Source organism: Bos taurus, chromosome 2 (genome assembly GCF_002263795.3).
Source record: "Bos taurus isolate L1 Dominette 01449 registration number 42190680 breed Hereford chromosome 2, ARS-UCD2.0, whole genome shotgun sequence".
Taxonomy (NCBI): Eukaryota; Metazoa; Chordata; class Mammalia; order Artiodactyla; family Bovidae; genus Bos; species Bos taurus.
Genome location: NC_037329.1, coordinates 6,093,874 through 6,116,445, shown reverse-complemented (window position 1 = coordinate 6,116,445; position 22,572 = coordinate 6,093,874). Strand labels below are relative to the sequence as shown.

The following is a 22,572-nucleotide window of genomic DNA, read 5'->3' as shown; positions in this document are numbered from 1 at the left end:
AAAATTCTGTTACACATCCTTTAAAAATTGGATTGTTTTCTTACTGTTGACTTTTGGTATTTGACCATTCTAGATTGAATTCATTTGTTGGGCAAATGACGTGCAAATATTTTTTTCTCCATCTGGGGCTCATCTTTTTACTTCCTTAACTGTGTTCTACTCAGAACAAAAGTTTTCAATTTTTCTTTAGTCAAGTTTATCAGTTTTTTTTATGGTTCATGCTTTCGGTGTCATATCTAGAAGCTCTTTGTCAAACCCAAGATCATGAATGTTTTCTGTAATGTCTTGTGAAAGTCTTATATTTTACATTTAGATTTATGACTCCCTTTGAGTTAATTTTCTATATAAAGGGTAAGGTATAGATCTCTGAGGGGGTGGATATGACTGTCCAGTTGTTCTAGTTCCAGTCATTGAAAAAATGAGCCTTTTTGCACTGAATTATTTTTGCACAGTTGTCAAAACTCAATTGACCATACTCCTGTGGGTTTATTTCTGGACTCTTCTGTTCCAAAAATTTGTGTGTCTGGCCTTTCATCAATATAGAACTGTCTTGATTATTGTAGCCTTTTAATCATTCTTAAAAGTGGGTAATGTGAGCTGCTCGGACCTGGGAAGAGCACAAAACTCAGGCCCAACTGAGTCTGCGCCTCTGAGGACTACCCGAGTGCCTGAACCTGAGCGGCTTGGACCTGGGAGGTACATGCAACCCAGGGCCAGCCTCGGATTGTTCCAGGCGGAACAACCTAGAGCCCGAGCAGTGTGGACAGGGAGGCTACACGCGCCGTGAGCGGGGGCAGACCCAGTGTGGCTGAGGCACTGCGAGCGCACGCCAGTGTTATTTGTTTGCAGCATCCCTCCCTCCCTCCCCATAGCGCGACTGAACAAAGAGAAGAAATACAGCTCCACCCATCAGAACACCGACACAAGCTTCCCTAACCAGGAAACCTTGACAAGCCACCTGTACAAACCCACACACAGCGAGGAAAAGCCACAATAAAGAGAACTCCACAAACTGCCAGAATACAGAAAGGACACCCCAAACTCAGCAATTTAAACAAAATGAAGAAACAGAGGAATAGCCAGCAGATAAAGGAACAGGATAAATGCCCACCAAACCAAACAAAAGAGGAAGAGATAGGGAATCTACCTGATAAAGAATTCCAAATAATGATAGTGAAATTGATCCAAAATCTTGAAATTAAAATGGAATCACAGATAAATAGCTTGGAGACAAGGATTGAGAAGATGCAAGAAAGGTTTAACAAGGACCTAGAAGAAATAAAAAAGAGTCAATATATAATGAATAATGCAATAAATGAAATCAAAAACACTCTGGAGGCAACAAATAGTAGAATAACAGAGGCAGAAGATAGGATTAGTGAATTAGAAGATAGAATGGTAGAAATAAATGAATCAGAGAGAATAAAAGAAAAACGAATTAAAAGAAATGAGGACAATCTCAGAGACCTCCAGGACAATATTAAACGCTACAACATTCGAATCATAGGGGTTCCAGAAGAAGAAAACAAAAAGAAAGACCATGAGAAAATACTTGAGGAGATAATAGTTGAAAACTTCCCTAAACTGGGAAAGGAAATAATCACCCAAGTCCAAGAAACCTAGAGAATCCCAAACAGGATAAACCCAAGGCGAAACACCCCAAGACACATATTAATCAAATTAACAAAGATCAAACACAAAGAACAAATATTAAAAGCAGCAAGGGAAAAACAACAAATAACACACAAGGGAATTCCCATAAGGATAACAGCTGATCTTTCAATAGAAACTCTTCAAGCCAGGAGGGAATGGCAAGACATACTTAAAATGATGAAAGAAAATAACCTACAGCCCAGATTATTGTACCCAGCAAGGATTTCATTCAAGTATGAAGGAGAAATCAAAAGCTTCTCAGACAAGCAAAAGCTGAGAGAATTCTGCACCACCAAACCAGCTCTCCAACAAATACTAAAGGATATTCTCTAGACAGGAAACACAAAAATGGTGTATAAATTCGAACCCCAAACAATAAAGTAAATGGCAATGGGATCATACTTATCAGTAATTACCTTAAACGTAAATGGGTTGAATGCCCCAACCAAAAGACAAAGACTGGCTGAATGGATACAAAAACAAGACCCCTACATATGTTGTCTACAGGAGACCCACCTCAAAACAGGGGACACATACAGACTGAAAGTGAAGGGCTGGAAAAAGATTTTCCATGCAAATAGGGACCAAAAGAAAGCAGGAGTAGCAATACTCATATCAGATAAAATAGACTTTAAAACAAAGGCTGTGAAAAGAGACAAAGAAGGTCACTACATAATGATCAAAGGATCAATCCAAGAAGAAGATATAACAATTATAAATATATATGCACCCAACACGGGAGCACCGCAGTATGTAAGACAAATACTAACAAGTATGAAAGGAGAAATTAACAATAACACAATAATAGTGGGAGACTTTAATACCCCAATCACACCTATGGGAAAAAAAAAAAAGTGGGTAATGTGAGTATTCCAAATTTGATCTTTCTCAAAATTGTTTTGGCTATTCTAGTTTCTTTCTTTGCATTTCCATAGTGAGCTTAGACTTGGTGTGTTTATAACAAATCCTGCTGGGATTTTGAATGGAATTTTAGAATCAGTTTGTCAGTGTCTACAAAATAGCCTCCTGGAATAGTGCTTATATGTAAATTTATATATATATAAATTGGGGGAGAACTGACATCTTAACAATATTATCTTTGAGATCATGAACACTTTATCTATTTAGTTTACAATTTATATTATTTACATATGGCATATACAGTGTAGTTTTTCATATATTTTGTTAAATATACCCCTAGCTGTTCAGTTTTTATATATTGCAAATGGCACTAATTTCATCTTTCAATTACTAAGTATACTGAAGTACAGTTAATTTTTCTATAACTTTGTACCATGAGACTTTGCTAAAATCATTTATTCTATTAATTTTTTCATATATATTCCTTTGGATTTTTTACATACATATACAAGTCATGTCATCTGCAATTAAAGGCAGGTTTTTTTTCTGACAAACTGTATGCTTTGTATTTCTTCCCTCTAGTACAATATTAAGTAAAAATTGCAAAATAAATAGAAATTGTGAGAATAAACACTGTTGCCTTGTTCCCATCATGGCTAAAGTTATTCAGTCTTTTCACTGTTATATATTTGTTTGAGGAAGACTCTCCTATTTCTAGTTTGCTAAGAATTTTTATCGTGAATGGTTGTTTTATCAAATGCTTTTACTGCATCTATTGAGATCATCTGGCTGTTTTCTATATTAACACAATGAATTATGTTCATTGACTTTTGAATGTTACAATCAAAATTTACATCGTGTTCTGGTATAAATCCCACTTGGGTCATGATGTAGCAACCATACTCTATGCTGGATTCAATTTGCCATTAAAAAAGTGTTATGTGAGTCTGTATTCATGAGGGATATTGACTTGCAGAGTGTTCTTTTCTTGAACTGTCTTTACTTGTGGTAGCAGGGGGATCCTGACTTCTTACAGAATGCATATGGAATCCTCTCTCTCTATTTTCTGGAGTTTGGGCAAGATTGGTATTATTTCTTTCTGAAACATTTGAAAGAATTTAGAACTTCAGAGTTGCCATTTGAGCCCAGAGATTTCTTCCCGGGAAGGTTTAAGTTATAAATATGATTTCTTTCATTTATATAGGGATGTCAGACTTTCTGTTTTCTCTTGTGCCAGTTTTGGTGGTTTGGTGTGTTCAGAGTTGCTCATAATATTCCCTTCTTCGTCTTTTAATGAGTAAGGAGTATACAGTAATGTCCTTTCCCCATCGCTTCTTGGTTATGTGTGTCCTCTCACTTTCTTGATCAGACTAGATACAGACTTAGCTATTTTATGAGATGTTCTTTTAAGCACTACTATTGGTTCCATTTCCTTTCCTTTTTTTCTGCTCTCATCTATACTATTTCCTTCCTTCTGTTTACTTTGGGTTTAATTTACTTTTCCTTTTCTAGCTTTTTAAGGTGAAAACTTAGATCACTGACTTAATGCTTTCTTTTCTGTTAAAAGGATTCAAGTCTATCAGTTTCCCTTTAAACTTTCAAAAGTGCATTTAAAAATTTTTGATATGTTGTGGCTATTACTTGGTTGAAAATATGTTAATTTCCTTATGATTTCTTCTTTGTCCCATGGGTTTTTGTTTAGTTTTCAAGTATCTGGGACTTTCCTGGATATTTTATTATTTATTAATTCTATGATGGTTGGAAAATATACTCTATTTTCCAAGAATACTCTATATTCCAAGCTTTTGAAATCTGTAGAGACTATCATGTAGTCTCTCTCGGTGATTGTTCTATATTCATCTTATAAGAGTGTATCCTACCGTTGTTGGGTATAATTTTCTATAAATGTCAGTTAAGTCCAGCAGAATTATAGTGTTGTTAAAAAACTGAATTCCTTATTTTTTTCCTTTGGGTATTCTTATCAGTTACTGAGAGAATACTGTTTCTGCCTTTAATTATCAGTTTTTCTTAATGTGTTTTGAAGCTTTGTTATTAGTTACCTATACACTTATGATTATAATGTCTTCTCCTCATTGACACATAAAATGTCCCTCTTAATTTCTGTAATACTACTGGTTCTTTGAGGTCTGATTTGTCTGATATTCATATAGCCACAGCAGCTTTTTTATACTTCTTGTTTGCATTGTATATCCTTTCTCACCTTCTCGTTGCAACCAGTATATTTGTATGTAAGGTGTATCTCTTATAATTAGCATATAGTTGGAGTTTTTAAATAGACTTCCTTTTTTAGAGCAGTTTTAGGTTCACAGCAAAGTTGAGCAGGAAATAGTTACCTTCTTCCCATTCCCCTCACCCGCTCCAACACACACAGCCTCACCCACTGTCAACACTCCAATCTGAGAGTTACAGTGAATCTACATTGACGTATGACCTCTCCAAGTCTTTACCGGACGTTAGGTTTCATTCTTGGTGCTGTACATTATGTGGGCTTGACAACTGGCACATTATCCATCATTATAGTAGCACACAGAGAACTACCCTAAAAATTCTCTGTGCTCCACCTAGTCAATCTTCCCTCCTCTCTCCGTGCTGTCAACCCCTGGGCTTTTTACTGTCTCCATAATTTTCACTTTTTCAGACTGTCATACAGTTGGAAAGATTGTCTTCTTTAGAGCTTAGTAATACACATTTAAGGTTTTTCAGCTACTTTTCATGACTTAATAACATAACTTCTTTTTAACACTGAATAATACTCCATTGTCTGGATATACCACTGTTCACCCATTCACCTACTGAAGGACATCTTGGTTGCTTCCAGTTTCTGCAATTTTAAATGAAACCGCTATAAACATCCATGTATGAGGTTTTGTGTCAACATAATTTTTCAACTCATTTGGGTAAATTCCAAAGAGTGTAATTGATGGATCATATGGAAAGAATATATTTAATTTTGTAAGAAACTGCCAAACTGTTTTCCGCAGAGGCTGTGCAACTTTGCTTTCTGTTTCTCCACATCTTCAATAGTGTTTTGTGCTGTCAGTGTTCTGGATTTTTGCCATTCATATAGATTGTACTGATATCACAATGTTTTAAAATGCAACTCCCTAATGATATATGATGTTAAATACTCCTTCACATGCTTATTTCCCTTTTGTCTTCTCTGGGAAGGTATGTTTGTTCAGATCTAGTGTCCATTTTTAAGTCAACCTGTTTTCTTATTAAGTTTTAAAGAGTTCTTGTATATTTTGGATAAACAATCCTTTATCAGATATGTTTTTGCAAATACTTTCCCCCAGTCTGTGGCTTGTCTCCTCATTTTCTGGGCAGTGTGTTGCACAGAAATCTTTACTTTTAACAAAGTCCAACTTATCACTCCTTTCTTTCATGAATTATGCCTCTGATATTGTATCTGAAAGGTCATTGCCAAACCCAAGGTCATTTAGATTTCTCTACATTTAACTCCTGGATTTTATCTTTTAAGTTTTACAGTTTGCTTTATATTTAGACCGTGGCTCACTTTGAGTTAACTTTTGTGAAAGGTGTTAGGTCTAAACTTTTTTTTTTTTTTTTTACAATGAATGTCCAGTTGTTTCAGTACATATTGAAAAGACTGTCTTTGCTCTATTACCTTTGCTCCTTTGTCAAAGATTAGTTGATTACATGTGGATCTTATTTACCTAGTCTGCCTTTTAATTCAAATTTTTAGTTCATTAAGTAATTTCTGATATCTATGGTCAGCAACTTTGCTGTTTGTTTTCTATTTGTCCCATTATTTTTTTCCTCCTATATTCATCCTTTCCTGCCTTCTTCTAGGTTAAATATATCTAATGTCTCATTGTTTTTAAGCCATATTTACGTTATCTTTTTAGTGGTTTCTCTGTTCAGTTTTTTAAAATCTTCCCTCCCCCCCCACCTTTTCAGATTGGCTGTATCTCTGGATTTATATTCAAGCTTACTAATCTTTCTTCTCCGATGCCCAATAGCCCATATAATGAGTTTTTCATTTGCTCTTGAATTTACTTCTTGTGTGTTTTGTTACAATTCCTATTTCTCTGCTGAGATACTCTATTTGCTCACTCAATGATCATTTTTCCTTTATGTCCTTGTGTGTGTATGTTAGTTGCTCAGTTGTGTCTGACTATTTGTGATCCCATGGCTTGGCTCCTCTGCCCATGGAATTCTCCAGGAAATGATACTGCAGTGAGTTGCCATTCCCTTCTCCAGGGTATCTTCCCACCCCAGGGATTGAACCTGGGTCTTCTGCATTGCAGGCAGGTTCTTTACCATCTGAGCCTTGAAATTATTTACATTGCTGTTTAAAGTTCTATTAAGTTCTGTTAATTACCAAGTGCTTGGTCATCTGTGGATCTGTTTCTAGTAAATTTTATTTCTTGAATAGGCACATTTTCCTGCTTATTTGCATTATTAGTAATATTTTATTATGTGGTAGACATTGTGGATAATTTGTAGGAATTTGGATTATGCCATCTTCCTTTCAACAGTATTGAATTTTATCCTTTGTTCAAATGGAACTGTTTGTGCAAACTTAGTCCAGTACAGCCCATTGGACTGGCTGCCTGTTTTAAAAAAATTAAGTTTTATTGGAACTTACTCCTTGCCCGTCTGTTTACAAATTATCTATGGCTGCCTCTGCACTACAATAGTAGGCCTGAGTAGGGTAACATGGGCCATGTGGCTCACAAAACTAAATTATACACAGTAAGTCCCCTATATGTGAACATTCAAGTTGCGAACTTTCAAAGATACAAACGTGTCTTGTCACTTAAGTTAGTTCCCATATCTGGCCTACATGTGTAATCCTCTGCAAGTGATTCTGCTTTTGCATATTTTACTGCACAGTACAGTATCTTTATTTCAAGTTTAGGATGTCCAGAAGCAAGCATAAAAGCAGCAGTGATGCAGCTGGTACAGTTAAGAAGCACCAGCTATTGTTACTGTAGTATTGTACTTTTCAAGTAAAAATGTTTTATTAAAAAAAAAATATATATATATTTTATTGAAGTATAGTTGACTCATAATGTTTCAGGTTCACAGCAAAGTGATTCAGTTATACAAATACACATATATTATTTTGAAATTATTTTCTATCATAAGTTATTATAAGATATGGATATAGTTCCCTATGCTCTACTGTAAATCTTTGTTGCTTGTTGTATATCTATTTTTAATTAGAAATCAAAATTATATTCATATTAAATAAAACAGAATCAAAATGTCATAATTAGGCAAAAATTCATAAGTTTTCTAATATATATTTTACACATTTGTGTATATATATACATATATATATACACACGTGTATATATATATACGTATATATACACACACACACATATATATATATATACACACACACACAAAAGCTTTCCTACTACACTTGTTAAAGGCTTGAGAAAGAACATCAAATAAAAAGAGAAGGAGAAATTGGAGAACATAAACTAAATGAAATGGGAATACTGAATATGAAATAGGAAAAGTAAAACAAACTAGATAAAAATAAAAGATCATCATATAGTCCAGTTGTTTTTAAACATGACTGCTCTTTACAAACATAATATCTGGAGCTCTGGAGAAAAGCAATACCTGAGCATTTGTATTTTTCAAAAAATTTCAAGATAATTATGATATGCATCTGGATTTTAAAAACTGACTACAGGTTTTTCTATTAGATCCCAGCTTTGGTAATATAAAGCTCTATTATTTTTCTGTTGACCAATCATGATACAGTGGTATTAAGTGAGTAACAGTTACATAATCACAATAGTAAAAGATGTTTATCAGTTTTCACAATCAATAGCCAGACAAAAAATAGAAGATAATTATAACTAAGTCATAGTGGGAACATGATTAAGTTAACAATATAAAATAATTACATACAATTGGGGGGGGTCAAGCAGAGTGATGTGGTAAGTTGAACTGCATACATGCACATGTTTTCATCGACTAGTCAAAGTCTTTTGCTTGGTGCATTTAATCCATTTATTTTAAGGTAATTACCGATATGTATGATCCTATTCAGAGAAGGCAATGGAACCCCACTCCAGTACTCTTACCTGGAAAATCCCATGGACGGCAGAACCTGGTAGGCTGCAGTCCATGGGGTCGCTAAGAGTCAGACACGACTGAGTGACTTCCCTTTCACTTTTCACTTTCATGCACTGGAGAAGGAAATGGCAACCCACTCCAGTGTTCTTGCCTGGAGAATCCCAGGGACGGTGGAGCCTGGTGGGCTGCCGTCTGTGGGGTCGCACAGGGTCGGACACAACTGAAGCGACTTAGCAGCAGTAGCAGCATTATCCTATTACCATTTTCTTAATTGTTTTGGGTTTATTTTCGTAGGTCTCTTCCTTCTCTTGGGTTTTTTGCCTAGATAAGTTCCTTTAGCTTTGATTGTAAAGCTGGTTTGGTGGTGCTGAATTCTCTTAACTTTTGCTTGTCTGGAAAGCTTTTGATTTCTCCATCAAATCTGAAGGAGTCTTGCTGGGTAGAGTATTCTTGGTTCTAGGTTCTTCCCTTTCATCACTTTAAATATGCCATGCCATTCCCTTCTGGCTTGTATCATTTCTGTTGAGAATCAGCTGATAGCTTGATGGGAGTTCCCTTGTTGCTTTTAATATTTTATCCCTGTCTTTAGTCTTTGTCAGTTTGATTACTGTGTGTCTCAGTATGTTCTTCCTTGGGTTTATCCTTCCTGGGACTCTCTGTGCTACCTGGACTTGGCTGACTATTTCCTTTCCCATGTTAGGGAAGTCTTCAGCCATTATCTATTCAAATATTTTCTCAGGTCCTCTCTTTTCCTTTTGGGACCCTTATAATGTGAATGTTGATGTGTTTAATGTTGTCCCAGAGGTCTCTTAGGCTGTATTCATTTCTTTTCATTCTTTTTTCTATGTTCTGTCCTGTGGCAGTGATTCTCACCATTCTGTCCTCCCAGTCATTTATCTTTTCTTCTGCCTCAGTTATTCTGCTGTTGATTCCTTCTAGTGTATTATTCATCTGTTTATGTGTTCTTTAGTTCTTCTAGGTCTTTGGTAAACATTTCTTGCATCTTCTCAATCTTTGCCTCCGTTCTTTTCCTGAGATCCTGGATCATCTTTACTATCATTATTCTGAATTCTTTTTCTGTAAGATTGCCTATCTCCACTTCATTTAGTTGTTTTCCTGGGATTTTATCTTGTCCATTCATCTAGGACATAACTTTCTGCTTTTTCATCGTGATTAACTTTCTGTAATATGGTTTTTGTTTCAGCAGCTGTGAGACTGTGCTTCTTGCTTCTTCTCTCTGTCCTCTGATGGATAAGGCTAAGAGGTTTGTGTAAGCTTCTTGATTGGAAGGACTGGCATGGGAAAACTAGGTCTTGCTCTGGTGGCCAGGGCCTTGCTCAGTAAAGCTTTTATCTAATTGTCTGCTGATGGGTGGGGTTGCACTCCCTCCCTGGTAGTTGTTTGGCCTGAGGGGTCTACAGGCTCTATGGTAGGGTTAATGGTGAATTCCAAGAGGGTTTACACCCAGGGGGACCTTCCAGTGCCCCGTCCCTGTGGTGAGCCCCTGCCAACCCATGCTCCACAGGAGGCCCTCCAACACTGGCAGGTGGTGTTCAGTCTCCTGTGGGGTCACTGCTCCTCTCCTGTGGGTCTTGGTGCATGCAAAATTTTGTTTGTGCCCTCCAAGACTAGAGTGTCTGTTCCCCTCAGTCCTCTGGAAGGCCTATAATCAAATCCCGCTGGCCCTGAAGGCCAGATTCCCTGAGGAATCCCAGTCCCTTTGTTGGATGCCCAGGCTGGGAAGCTTGACTTGGGGTTCAGAACCTTCACAATAGTGCAAGAACTTGTTTGGTATTATTGTTCTCCAGTCTGTAGGTCACCCACCTAGCAGGTATGAGATTTAATTTTATTGTGATTGCATCCCTCCTACCAACTTGCTGCAGCTTCTTAGTCTTTGGACGTGGGGTTTCTTTTTGTGGTAGGTTTCAGCGTCCTCCTATCAATGGTTGTTCAACAGCTATTTGCAATTTTGGTGCTCTCACAAGAGGAGATGAGTACATGTCCTTCTACTCTGCCATTTTCAAAAATGTTTTATTTTTATACACTATTTGTGTGAAAAGTATTATAAACGTTTATTACATACAGTACTACATAGCTGATTGTGTTAATTGGGTACCTAGGCTAACTTTGTTGGGCTTAGGAACAAACTGGACTTACAAATGTGCTCTCAGAATGGAATCTGTTGGTATGCAGGGGACTTACTATATTATCTAGCCCTTTAGTGAAAAGTTTCATTAAACTCTGCTCTAGGGTTCACTCCTAAAGTGTCACATAAAGTAGTAGCTAAATGCCTCAAGTGTTCAGTGAGGTTTCTTCACTTTGGCTGGTGTGGAACTTCAGGAATTCCCTAGCACTATTGAAATTATAGCATCACTGTTCAATTCTAAGTCCCAGAGCAGGTATTCATTTGCTAAGTCTTGCAAATGTTTTCTGTATATACACACCCCAGCCCTCAACCAAACCAGATTTAGGTCTGCTTTTCTGATGCACATCAAAGCTAAGCAACTGACACCAGGTTGTGGTGAAGGACAGCAGTTTTATTGCAAGATGCCTAGTGTGGGGCCAAGCAAGGAGAATAAACAGATCATGGTCAAAATCCCTGAACTCCTTGATGGCTTTAGTCAAGGGGTTTTTGTTTTTAAGAAGCTTTATTACCCATGTTCAGATTAATTAAGGATGCTGTAGTGACAAACATACAGAAACACTGTTTAAAACATAGTCATTAAATAGAAAAGTATCAAATTTATTTTTTATCATTGGACATTTTGTCTTTAAGTTTTTATTTTACATTGGGGTAAAGTTAATTAACAATATGTTATTTTCAGGTTATAGTGAAGTGACAAAGTGATTCAGTTATACATATACAGGTATATATTTTTTAAGTTTTTTTTTTTTTTTTTTAAGGCAGGGTGAGGGAGACGGTCTCGGGATGTGTGATCACCTCATGGACATCCTTCTAATTGGTTAGTGGTGAGGTAACTAGGTGGCACTTTGGAGTTAATATCATCAACCTTCTGGTTCCACCCAGTCTGGGGTCTGCATGCTGGTGGTCAGCAGACAGTTAACGTCCTTCACCTGGTGGTTTTAGTATCTGCAAAGCAAGAATATGGCTCAAGGTATTATCTATAGCACTTGAAGAGGAACTAAAGATCCTTGACTTTTTTTCACGGCCATTATTATTTTGTCTTGCTTGACTGTTTTCCTTTGTTTCTGCATTTGTTCTTTGGAACTCAGAGAAGGGCTTAGAAAAGGCAGAGGACCCACAGGTCTCTCCCAAGGAAGGCCCTGCAGGGTCCTGCTTGGTTTTAGTGAGACCTCATGCAAATTTCTTCCTCCCTCCAAACTCCTTTTTCTCTTGAATTCTCTTGTAATTTCATCTACTTCAGTAATTCAGTCTCTGCCTCTGTAACACAGCAGAATTGCCACTCTGCTTGGACTCAACCTTCTAGTGTTAAATGCTGGAAGATGCCCCAGGCAGAATCTCAAGATGATCCCTTTTTTTCTTGGTGAACCTGGCTGAAGGTTTATCAATTTTATATTTTCAGGAAGCCAGCTTTTTTTTTGATTGATTTTTTCTTTTTTTTTTTTTTTTGGTCTCTTTCATTTATCTCTGCTCTGGTTTTTATGATTTCTACTAACTGGGTTTTGTTTGTTCTTTCTCTAGTTGCTCTAGGTGTAAGGTTAGGTTTGTTTCCTGATGTAAAATTGTATGGCTATAAACTTCCTCTTAGAACTGCTTTTCCTGCATCCCATAGGCTTTGGGTCATTGTGGCTTTTGTTTTCATTTGTCTCTAGGTATTTTCTCTGATTTCTTCAGTGATCTATTGATTTTTTAGTAGCATACTGTTTAGCCTCCACGTGTTTGTGTTTTTTACAAGTTTTTTCTTGTAGTTGATTTCTAATCTCATAGTGTTGTGGTCAGAAAAGCTGCTTAATATGATTTCCATTTTCCTAAACAAGTTTGCTTTGTGGCCCAGCATGTGATCAATCCTGGAGAATGCTCCATGTGCACTTAAAAAGAGTGTGTATTCTGCTTTTGAATAGAATGCTCTTTAAATATCAATGATCTCCATCTAGTCTGATATGTCACTTAAGGCCTGTGTTTCCCTATTGATTTTCTGTCTGGTCTGTTGATGAAAGTGGGCCATTAAAACCTCCCACTATTATTGTTACTGGCAATTTCTACTTTTATAGCTGTTAGGAGCACCTGAATATATAAGGCAAATACTATTTTGGGTGCATATGTGTTTATACTTATTATATCTCCTTTGATTGATCCCTTTATCATTATGTAGTGTCCTTTGTCTCTTGTAACAGTCTTTCTAGTCTATTTTATCTGACAAGTATTGCTCCTTCAGCTTTCTTTTGATTTCTATTTGCATGGAATATCTTTTTCCCTCCCCTCACTTACAGACTGTATGTGTCCCTAAATCTGAAGTGAGATTCCTGTAGACAGCATATATAAAGGTCCTGCTTTTTTTAATCCACTCAGCCAATATAGTTCTTTTAGTTGGAATGTTTGATCCATTTACATTTAGGTAATTATCAATATATATGGTTCTTATGGCTATTTTGTTAATTGTGGTGGATTTTTTTTTTTCCCTCCCCTTCCTCTTGTTCTTTTCTCTTGTGACTTTTAGTACTGTATTTGGATTCCTTTGTGTGTGTGAGAGTGAATTTATTGTAGATATTTGGTTTGCAGTTATCATGAGGTTTTGATATAGCACTCTATATATAAACAAGATTGTCTTAAGTTACTGGTCTTTTAATTTCAAATACATTTCCAGTATCCTGCATTTGTACCCTCTTCACAATTGCTAGTTGTGATACTGTATTTGTGTCAGATGATTTCCTACCTTTACTGTATGTTCGCCTTTACCAATGAGCTTTTCCATCTTTCCTGCTTAAAGAAGTTCCTTTAGTGTGTTACAAATCTGGTTTGATAGTGTCAAATTCTTTTTGCTTTTGTTTGTCCGTAAAACTTTTTTGATTTCTCTGTCAAATCTGAATGGAGAGACTTTCTGGGTAGAATATTCTTGGTTGAAGGTTCTTCCCTTTCATCACTGTAAATCTATCGTGCCATGCCCTTCTGGCCTGCAAGGTTTCTGCTGAAAAACTTTATGGGAATTGCCTTGTATATTATTTGTTGCTTTTCCCTTGTTTTAGTATTTTCTTTCTTTGATTCCCACCATTCTGTCTTCCAACTCACACTTATCCATTTTTCTGCCCATTTATTCTGATGATTTATTCTCATGTATTTTCAGTTATTGTCATTGTTCATCTCTTTAGATCTTCTAGCTCTTTATTAAACATGTATGTATCTTCTTGTACTGTGCCTCCATTCTTTTCCTGAGACTTCGGATCATCTGTACTGTCATTACTCTGAATTCTTTATTTGCGGGTAGACTACCTAGCTTTACTTCCCTTGGTTGTTATTTAGGGCTTTTATCTTGTTCATTGTCTGTGACGTATTCCTGTGCCATCTCCATTGTGTCTGACTTTCTGCGATTGCCCTTTCCATTTCACAAGCTGCAGGGCTGTAGTTCCTCTTGCTCCTGCTGTCTGCCTCCTGGGGCACGAAGCCAGTCTAAGAGCTTGTGCAGGATTCCTGGTGGGAGGGACTAGTTCCTGTCCATTGGTGGGCAGGGCTATTTCCAAGGATGTGTTTAGCTGGCAGTTATGGGCTCATGAAGACTTTAGGCAGCCTGTCTGCTGATGAGTGGGTCTGTGTTCCCACCCTGTTGGTTGTCTGCCTTGAGGGTTCCCAGTACTGGAGCCTGTAGGGTCTGGGGTGGGGCCAGGTTTTGGGGAGAAAATGGCCACCTCTGAACTTCCCTCATGGCTCAGCCAGTAAGGAGTCTGTCTGCAATGCAGGAGACCTGGGTTCGATCCCTGGGTTGGGATGATTCCCTGGAGAAGGAAATGGCAACCCACTCTAGTATTCTTGCCTGGAAAATCCCATGGACAGAGGAGTCTGGCAGGCAGCAGTTCATTGGGTCACAAAGAGTCAGACACGACTGAACAACTTCACTTCTCTTCTTCACTTCTCTCTATGGCCACCTCCAGGAGAGCTCATTGTTGTTCTTCAGTCATTCAGTTGTGTCCAACTCTTTGCGACCCCATGGACTGCAGCATTCCAGGCTTCCCTGTCCTTCACTATCTTCTGGAGTTTGCTAAAACTCATACGCATTGAGTCGGTGATGCCATCCAAACATCTCATCCTCTGTTGTCTCCTTCTCCTCTTGCCTTCAATCTTTCTCAGCATCTCACCTGGCCAAAGGAGCTCATACCAGTGAGTTTTCCCCAGGATTATGCCCACCAGTGTTCTTGTCCCTGCGGTGAACTACAACCAAAGGCTATATATCGTTTGCTGAACCCTGGTGTACATAAAAAAAAAAATCTAAGGTAACAACAGTTTGACTCTTTTCAGTTTTATAAAAGTTTCATGATCTTGAAAAAATGTTTCCTATTTCTTAATTGCCAGTTTTGAATGATTATCTTTTCTATTGATAAGATAAAGCTGTTGATACCTTAGTAAAGTAGTAAAGATTTGTTTCTACTTGCTACCTAATTGGGCACAATTTGCATTATATGACTTCAAAATGAAATTTACCTTCTCTTGACAGATAAAACACTACATGTGAAGATTGGTGAAAGTGAATATTGATTTCTGAAGTGTCCTGGAGAGGAAAAACACTGGTCAGTATCAAGTGGACAATGCTTGGTGTTTTCCAAAGATGCTATTGAAGTAGTCTTTGCTACTGCTTCCCTTCACTCAGTCAGAGCTCTTCATAACATGGGCTGCATGAAATCAAAACAAACTTTTCCATTTCCCACCACACTTGAGAGTGAGAAGAGGCATGTGAGTGAAGAAAACTTTATGCCTGAAGAGAAATTTCTACCCAGGATACCTTCTCTAGTTAATGTCAAAGAGGAAGTGAAGGAACCCCCAGGGCCTCAAATTGTGGTCTTCGAATTTGCACAGCACCTGTCCCAGGAAATCTTGAGTGATGCCTTGCAGCAGTGGGCAGGCAACAACCTCAAGTACTATGACATCCCATATATTGAGAGTGAAGGGCCTTGATTCTATGTGTAGGATGACAACACTTTCTTGAACTGTGGATAAAGTTGGTGCTAGTTTAAATACATGAAACAATAGCAGAAACTGGTGTGAATAAATACAAATAACTTCATCTGGGTGTAAAGAAAAATATTACAATAGCTTCAAGAGTCTAATACCTAAAATGAAGTGTTTTAAGCAGTTCTACATTAACAGCAGTTTCTCTCTGCTTGGTCTTGGATTTGAGTCATTAAAGGTTTAAATGTAAGTCCTCTGGAGCCACAGGAATCAATCAGCTGTGTGTCACACCACTTCCTTCCAGAGGCAGTAATGCCATCACCAAAGAAGTAAGAATTTTAAAAGCACCTTGGGTTTACAAAATAACTGTCAATTTAAACAAAACCCGCAAGGTACAAAAGGATTTTTCTTGAAATGCCTGGGTAAGGGAATGGCACTCAAGCCAGAGTGGTTAACGATGGGTTTGTTTGTCAAAACCTTTTGGGTCAAGGTTTGGATCCCTCCTTAACACAAATGGTCAAACATAAGAAAGCAACCCATGTGGAAGAGGTCTACCATGAACCCTGTCCTTAATTAAATATTTACTTTTGTAGATGAAAGCATAACTATCACCTGGATAGTTAGTCAGGGCCCTAACTAATCACAGCTGTTATTGGATGATTCAGACTTTGCATATAAGCATCTTAATGAGATACAATTTATAGAAGTCATGACAATGTTTACTGCACTGAATTAGGTAGCCCAGTGATATTACTATATAAGAAAACAAGCATGCATAGCTTTTATAAACAGCAATCCAAAAAACTAAAGTAACAGAAACCCTAGCTGGTGAGGTAGGAAGAAGAACCCGGTCTCAGTGCTGCATGTGTGTTAAGTTTTACTGTCTCACAGATATAAGGGATTGGTACATGGACAGGCACCATTCAGATTACTATTCGGATTATGCATGAGATTTATAGTTATTACAAAAGATCAAATACTCCTCTAAAGGAAATATTCACATGTATATTTTTACTGGTAAAAAAGCCCATGGGGGCATTTACAGCCATATACTATACTATTTTCATAAATTTGGCTTTTTGGGGAAGTTTTCTGAAAAAAAAAATTAGTTTAAGATAGTGACAGAAAATTCAGGAAAGCAGAAAGAAGATACCAAGAAGACATAACCTGCAAGAAAACTGATACATTATAAGATCCTTTTACTAAGATACAGTAGACCCTTATAATCAAAAATAAATAAAGGCAGAAAAAAGCTTGTGACCTCTAATGACATAAATGTATATGACCTTATGAGCAAGCAGAATTGTGACCTCTAGTTTTAGCATTATACTTTGAAGCCCACAGTCAAACAGACTAAATTCTCCAAGGTAAATGGGCAAAGAAAATTTTTCAAAGTGACAGGCGTGTCATCTTTCGTTGCATTTGTACAACTGGTCATTTAACCTTCACCTGCTCCCAGGGTTTGTACTGTACTGTTGTACTTATAATCTAGCAACAGAAACAGAAGAACCACCACCCTGTTCTTACAAAGATCTGAAGTCACAAGGCTAAGAATAGAAAGTTCCCAAAACATGCAAAACATTTCCAGCTCATGAAGAAAAATTTAGTTTTATGAGTGTTTATACTAATAACTCAGACAAAAGCCTAGATGTCATTTTTCATTCATTTTATATCTCACATCATATACTTTCACTACAAGGTCATTGCTGTTTAAAAGATATAATTAAGTATATAAGATAATACATATTATGGTGAGAACACAAAGCCATATGAAAGTGCATTACACTAGATTTTTCAGCATACATAGGGATATAGACTAGTAGGCTTTGATTACATCTAAATATTTTAACCTCAGGTTCCTCCTTTGCCCTGGCCTTTACTTTCTAGGGGAGTAATACAACGATGTCTGCCAGATCGTAATCTAGCTAGAAGCCTAATCTCTGTTGCCACCCTCTCTGATTCTATGGCTTTGTCACTGAGCACCACCTCCTCACTCCCAACTCATTTTAACAGAGTTATAGTAGCTTGTGACACAGAGACTTAAAGCTTGTATAGTCAGTGAGTTAGTGGATAAACCATATTGGGGGCAGGCAGGAAACAGCTAGATCAAATGTACTGCATATGACTGTTATCAAGATATTGTTTGGTGTGATGGCAAAATAAACGAGAACATCTTTGACAGGATAATTCCATTTCTAACCTGCCTTAATATTTAAATATCAGATTTCCTCCATTTGAAGGTCTTTCATGAACAAAGTAGAAAGGCTGTTTGAGAAGGAAGGAGACAGACATTAAGAAGACAAGACTGAAAGAATTATTAGCTACTGGACCTGAAAACATTTGTTCAAACTTAGATCACAAACACGAAGAAATAAGAACAGTGACCAAACTATAAGGGAAAGAAAAGCGGGGGAAAGAGGGACCAAGAAACAACACTCCCATCAGGCTCTAAAAACAAGCTTCCAGTATTGCTATTTGAGGGCAAGACCTGCCCCCGCTCCCACACCACTCCATTGGTTACCACATGACACGTGCAAAACCATTCAATCTTTTACCTCAAAAACACCCGGTGGAGGGGGAGATGAATGCCAGCAGATGACAGAGTACCTGCAGGGGCAGCTGTAGAAGCAGCAGATGAGCGGAGAAGAGGCACCAGTTCCTCACTTAAAGCCCACACACCCACAGACGCACTCTCACCGCTCCCTTCCCCATGCAGCCTCTCTTCAGTGCTAGTCACCACCTTTTATGCCCAGGCCTTTGATCCGAGACCTCTCCACTTTGTTGCCTTATCAGTTCTTTGCAAACCACCTATGGTTATTAGCACTTAAAGCACAATTTTGAAGGGGATAAATGTGATCTTAGTCCCAAAGGAATCGTTTGTGTCAAACTGCCTTATTAGTATTAAAGAGAGACATGCTGAATGAATCAAGTAGCATGACACGTGTATAGCCCACTCGGTATCATTGGCATTTTATGAGATAGGGGAACTATACTTTTGTAATTAAATATTTTTAGAAATCAGAAGTTAAAAGACAAATTATAATATCAATGAACAGTAATTTAAAAACAAAGTTCTAACAAATAAATGGCTTGCTTAATCATAATTCCCTCATCCTGTATCTTTGTGACCAAACTGGACATGTCTTCCCTGCAGCAGTGGACACGAGCTCAAACATACTCCCTACATCTTGAAATGACATTTGTTAGCAAATTCTCTTCACTGTAAGACTTACCTATGAAATGGTATATTTTTTCCAATTATTTTTGTGAAAACACTTTTCCTAACTGTACAATAAAAGTCCAGTTGCAATTAACTAGTTATGAGTTCTTGTTTAATTGATGCAAGCAAGTGCTTTTTCCCATTGTGTGATTTAAAACTTTTTTAACATAAAGGACTTAACATTTTTTGCATTTCTAGCAAATACAAAGAAAATAAAGATCCATTTATACAAAATATTTTCCTAGATCATTTGCATCCATATTTAGGAGCTTTAAAAATATAAATGTAGGACTTCCCTTGTGGTCCAGTGGCTAAGAATCCATGCGTCAAATGCAGAGGGCATGGGTTTGATCCCTGGTGGGGGAAGAGCCCTCATGCAGTGGTGGGCAGCCAAAACAAACAAAAAGAATATAAATGTAAACATGTTCATTCATTACTATGGCATCTTTTTTCCAAGTATGTTCCTAATTTTGGGGGAGGGGAGTGATGATTCATGTTAAATATATTGAGAACAGAAAATGTAAGGCAAATCCTTCTGGACTGCAATTTTCTCATCTATGAAAAGAGTGCTGGATATAATCTTTGTCTTTTTCAGTTCTGCCTGCTTTTCAGTTTTCAAAACTAAAGTTCTCTTAGTTTCTGAGGGGTTTGGAATGAAGGAAAAACTGAACCAAGTTATAAAATAAATTATAAGCTAATCTTTAAAAATGATTCTTACCTAGACATTAACGTCCCAAGTCTGGGACATCCACAATTGTGTTGTTCACTCAGTCGTGTCCAATTCTTTGTGACCCCATGGACAGCAGCACGCCAGGCTTCCCTGTCCTTCACCATATCCTGGAGTCTTCTCAAACTCAGGACCATTGAGTCAATGATGCCATCTGACCATCGCACCCTCCATCGCCCCCTTTTCCTCCTGTCCTCAGTCTTTCCAAGCATCAGGGTCTTTTCATATAAGTCGGCTTTTCACAACAGGTGGCCAAAGTATTGGAGCTTTAGCTTCAGCATCAGTCCTTCCAATGAATATTCAGGGTTGATTTCGTTTAGACTGACTGGTTTGATCTCCTTACTGTCCAAGGGACTCTCAAGAGTCTTTTCCAGCACCACAGTTCAAAAGCATTAGTTCTTTGGCACTCAGCCTTCTTTATGGTCCAACTCTCACATCCATACATAACTACTGAAAAAACCTTAGCTTTGACAGTTGTGTACCTTAAACTCATTTTGTCAACAGTAGCAATTACTGAAGGTATTTCACAGAACAAAAGGGTTTCAAGTATTTTCTTGAAACCAGAAGGTTTTCAAGTTTTTTCTCCTGATTTGAACTACTGTAAGGATAAATTACTGTTATCACACCAAAGTCTGATGTAAATTGCACAGTGTCTATCTTAAGAGATAAGAATTTTCTAATACCTCATTCTGCCAGATTAGCAAATATTGCAAGCAACAAGAAATAATGCTTTTACTTTCACCATAGGAAGGGATTCTGATTAACTTCAGGGAAGGCCAAGGCTGAGTTAATAATGAAGAGACAATCTCATAATAACCTTTTTCTCTCTGCTTGAGATTTCTAATGTTATAAAAGGAACACTTTAGCTACAGTAACTCGGAATTCTTTAAAATAGATTTTTATACTATGAAATTCTATGAAGTGTTAACAAAGTATCCAAAAAACATTTTATAACCTACATATAAGTTTACTTAACATTAAACTTAACATTAAAAGCTTACTCCTTGGAAGGAAAGTTATGACCAACCTAGACAGTATATTAAAAAGCAGAGACATTACTTTGCCAACAAAGGTCCGTCTAGTCAAGTCTATGGTTTTCCTAGTGGTCATGTATGGATGTGAGAGTTGGACTATAAAGAAACCTGAGCGCCGAAGAATTGATGCTTTTGAACTGTGGTGTTGGAGAAGACTCTTGAGAGTCCCTTGGACTGCAAGGAGATCCAGCCAGTCCATCCTAAAGGAAATCAGTCCTGAATATTCATTGGAAGGACTGATGCTGAAGCTGAAAACTCCAATACTTTGGCCACTTGATGCGAAGAGCTGACTCATTGGAAAAGACCCTGATGCTGGGAAAGACTGAGGGCAGGAGGAGAAGGGGATGACAGAGGATGAGATGGCTGGATGGCATCACCGACAATGGACGTGAGTATGGCTAAACTCTGGGAGTTGGTGATGGACAGGGAGGCCTGCCGTGTCCAGTCCATGGGGTCGCAAAGAGTCAGATGCAACTGAACGACTGAACTGAACATTAAAAACCAATATCCAGAGCCAAAACATAAAATTCCCATTTCAGTTAGATATGCTAACTCAGGAATCTCTAAAGACCTTCAAATTTTTCCATCTTTTAAAATAGAGGTTGGCAAACTTCTTGTGAAAAGGACGAGACTTAAGTAAATATTTTAGGCTTTGCAGGCCTTACAATCTCTACTGCAACTACTCAAAACAGCCATAGATATGTAAACAGATGAGTAAAACCATGTTCCAATAAAGTTTTATTTATAGACAATGATATTTGAATTTCATGTAATTTTCACATGCCATGCTATATTGGTCTTTGATTTCTTTTCTCCCAAATTTAAAAATGCAAAAACCATTCTTAGCTGAGCGATATATAAAAAAACAGGCAGGAGGTTGGCTTTGGCCCATGTGCCCTAGTTTGGCAACCTCTGCTCCAAAATAATATTTTAAAAATCCAATCATTTCAAAATTTCAAATCATTACTTCCCAGAGATTTGAAGTAATCATTCAAATCTTCATCAGTAACTTCTTTTAGGTCAGCTGGTTTCCACTTTGGACTCTGGTCTTTATCTATTAAAACTGTCAAGTAGAGACATAACAAATGTTAATATTTATTTTTTTCTGGTATTACCAGAATTTAATTACTGAATTGACACAAACTACCTTGGACTAGGCATATTTTTCTACAGCACTTCTTTTTCTGCAAAGCTGAAATTTTTGTATATGTTCCTTCCCCTACTCCCCTTAAATTAAGCCCCCACAGAGTGTGGATGATGACCTAACATGCTAAGCCTGATGCTTCTAACTTGAATACAGCCTACTGAACTAATCCAGTGATTTAAGCCTTCAAACTTTTTCTAATAAAATCATAAATGAAATCTCTGCTGTAAAAGAGCTAAAACCAGAGTTGGTGTGGTTTGAAGGGAAGGCAGGGGAGGGTGGAGGGCCCAGATCTGTCTTCTAACCTCTACACTGAACTGAGAAGAAAATTACTTAAGGTACAGGGAAAGAGACTTTATGCATAATTAATATGCATACTGCTGTTTTGCTGAATCATCTAGCTCACACTGAATTAAAACACCAGACCACCTCAGGTTATCACGAGAAGCTCTACTTCTCTTATTTCAAGTATAGTCATCACTTAGCATAGCCACACAGAATCCCCACAGGATTTTAAGTATGAAGCAATCCATAACCTCCTTCTAAAAGGGAGGAAAATGTCAGTTTCCTGGTTGTGATCACATACTACAGTTATACAAATGTTACCATTTGGGAAACTGGGTGGAGGGTATGGAGGACCTCTCCATATTATTTCTCACAACTACATGTAAATCTACAATTATCTCAAATATTAAAAAAAAGAGAATGAGCTGTGGTAGGGAATTTCAACCACGCTTAGATTGTGCATAATTCTTGTGAGGAATGAAA

The 22,572-nt window shown here is 37.5% G+C and overlaps 2 protein-coding genes across 12 annotated transcripts in view; one reads left to right on the top strand and one right to left on the bottom strand.

The window, feature by feature from the left end:
* C2H2orf88 (chromosome 2 C2orf88 homolog) overlaps positions 1 to 18,993 on the top strand; it is an 80,898-nt gene extending 61,905 nt beyond the window's left edge. The window contains exons 2-3 of one of the 5 annotated variants that reach the window (XM_059877048.1): positions 11,427 to 11,468; positions 15,228 to 18,993. In XM_059877048.1, coding sequence (XP_059733031.1) covers positions 15,398 to 15,685 — 288 coding nt within the window. In that variant the 5' untranslated portion in view covers positions 11,427 to 11,468; positions 15,228 to 15,397 and the 3' untranslated portion in view covers positions 15,686 to 18,993. 5 annotated transcript variants of the gene reach the window in all.
* Positions 1 to 22,572, bottom strand: part of HIBCH (3-hydroxyisobutyryl-CoA hydrolase) — a 155,475-nt gene that overhangs the window by 19,900 nt on the left and 113,003 nt on the right. For 4 of the 7 annotated variants that reach the window (XM_024979698.2, XM_024979735.2, XM_024979710.2 and 1 more), the window contains one exon: positions 21,386 to 21,723. The exons of 2 other annotated variants lie outside the window; for them this stretch is intronic. In XM_024979698.2, the coding sequence (XP_024835466.1) occupies positions 21,608 to 21,723 (116 nt within the window). In that variant the 3' untranslated portion in view covers positions 21,386 to 21,607. Of the gene's footprint in view, positions 1 to 6,902; positions 11,693 to 21,385; positions 21,724 to 22,572 lie in introns of those variants that run through there. One more of the 7 variants, XM_024979729.2, reaches the window with a different exon arrangement.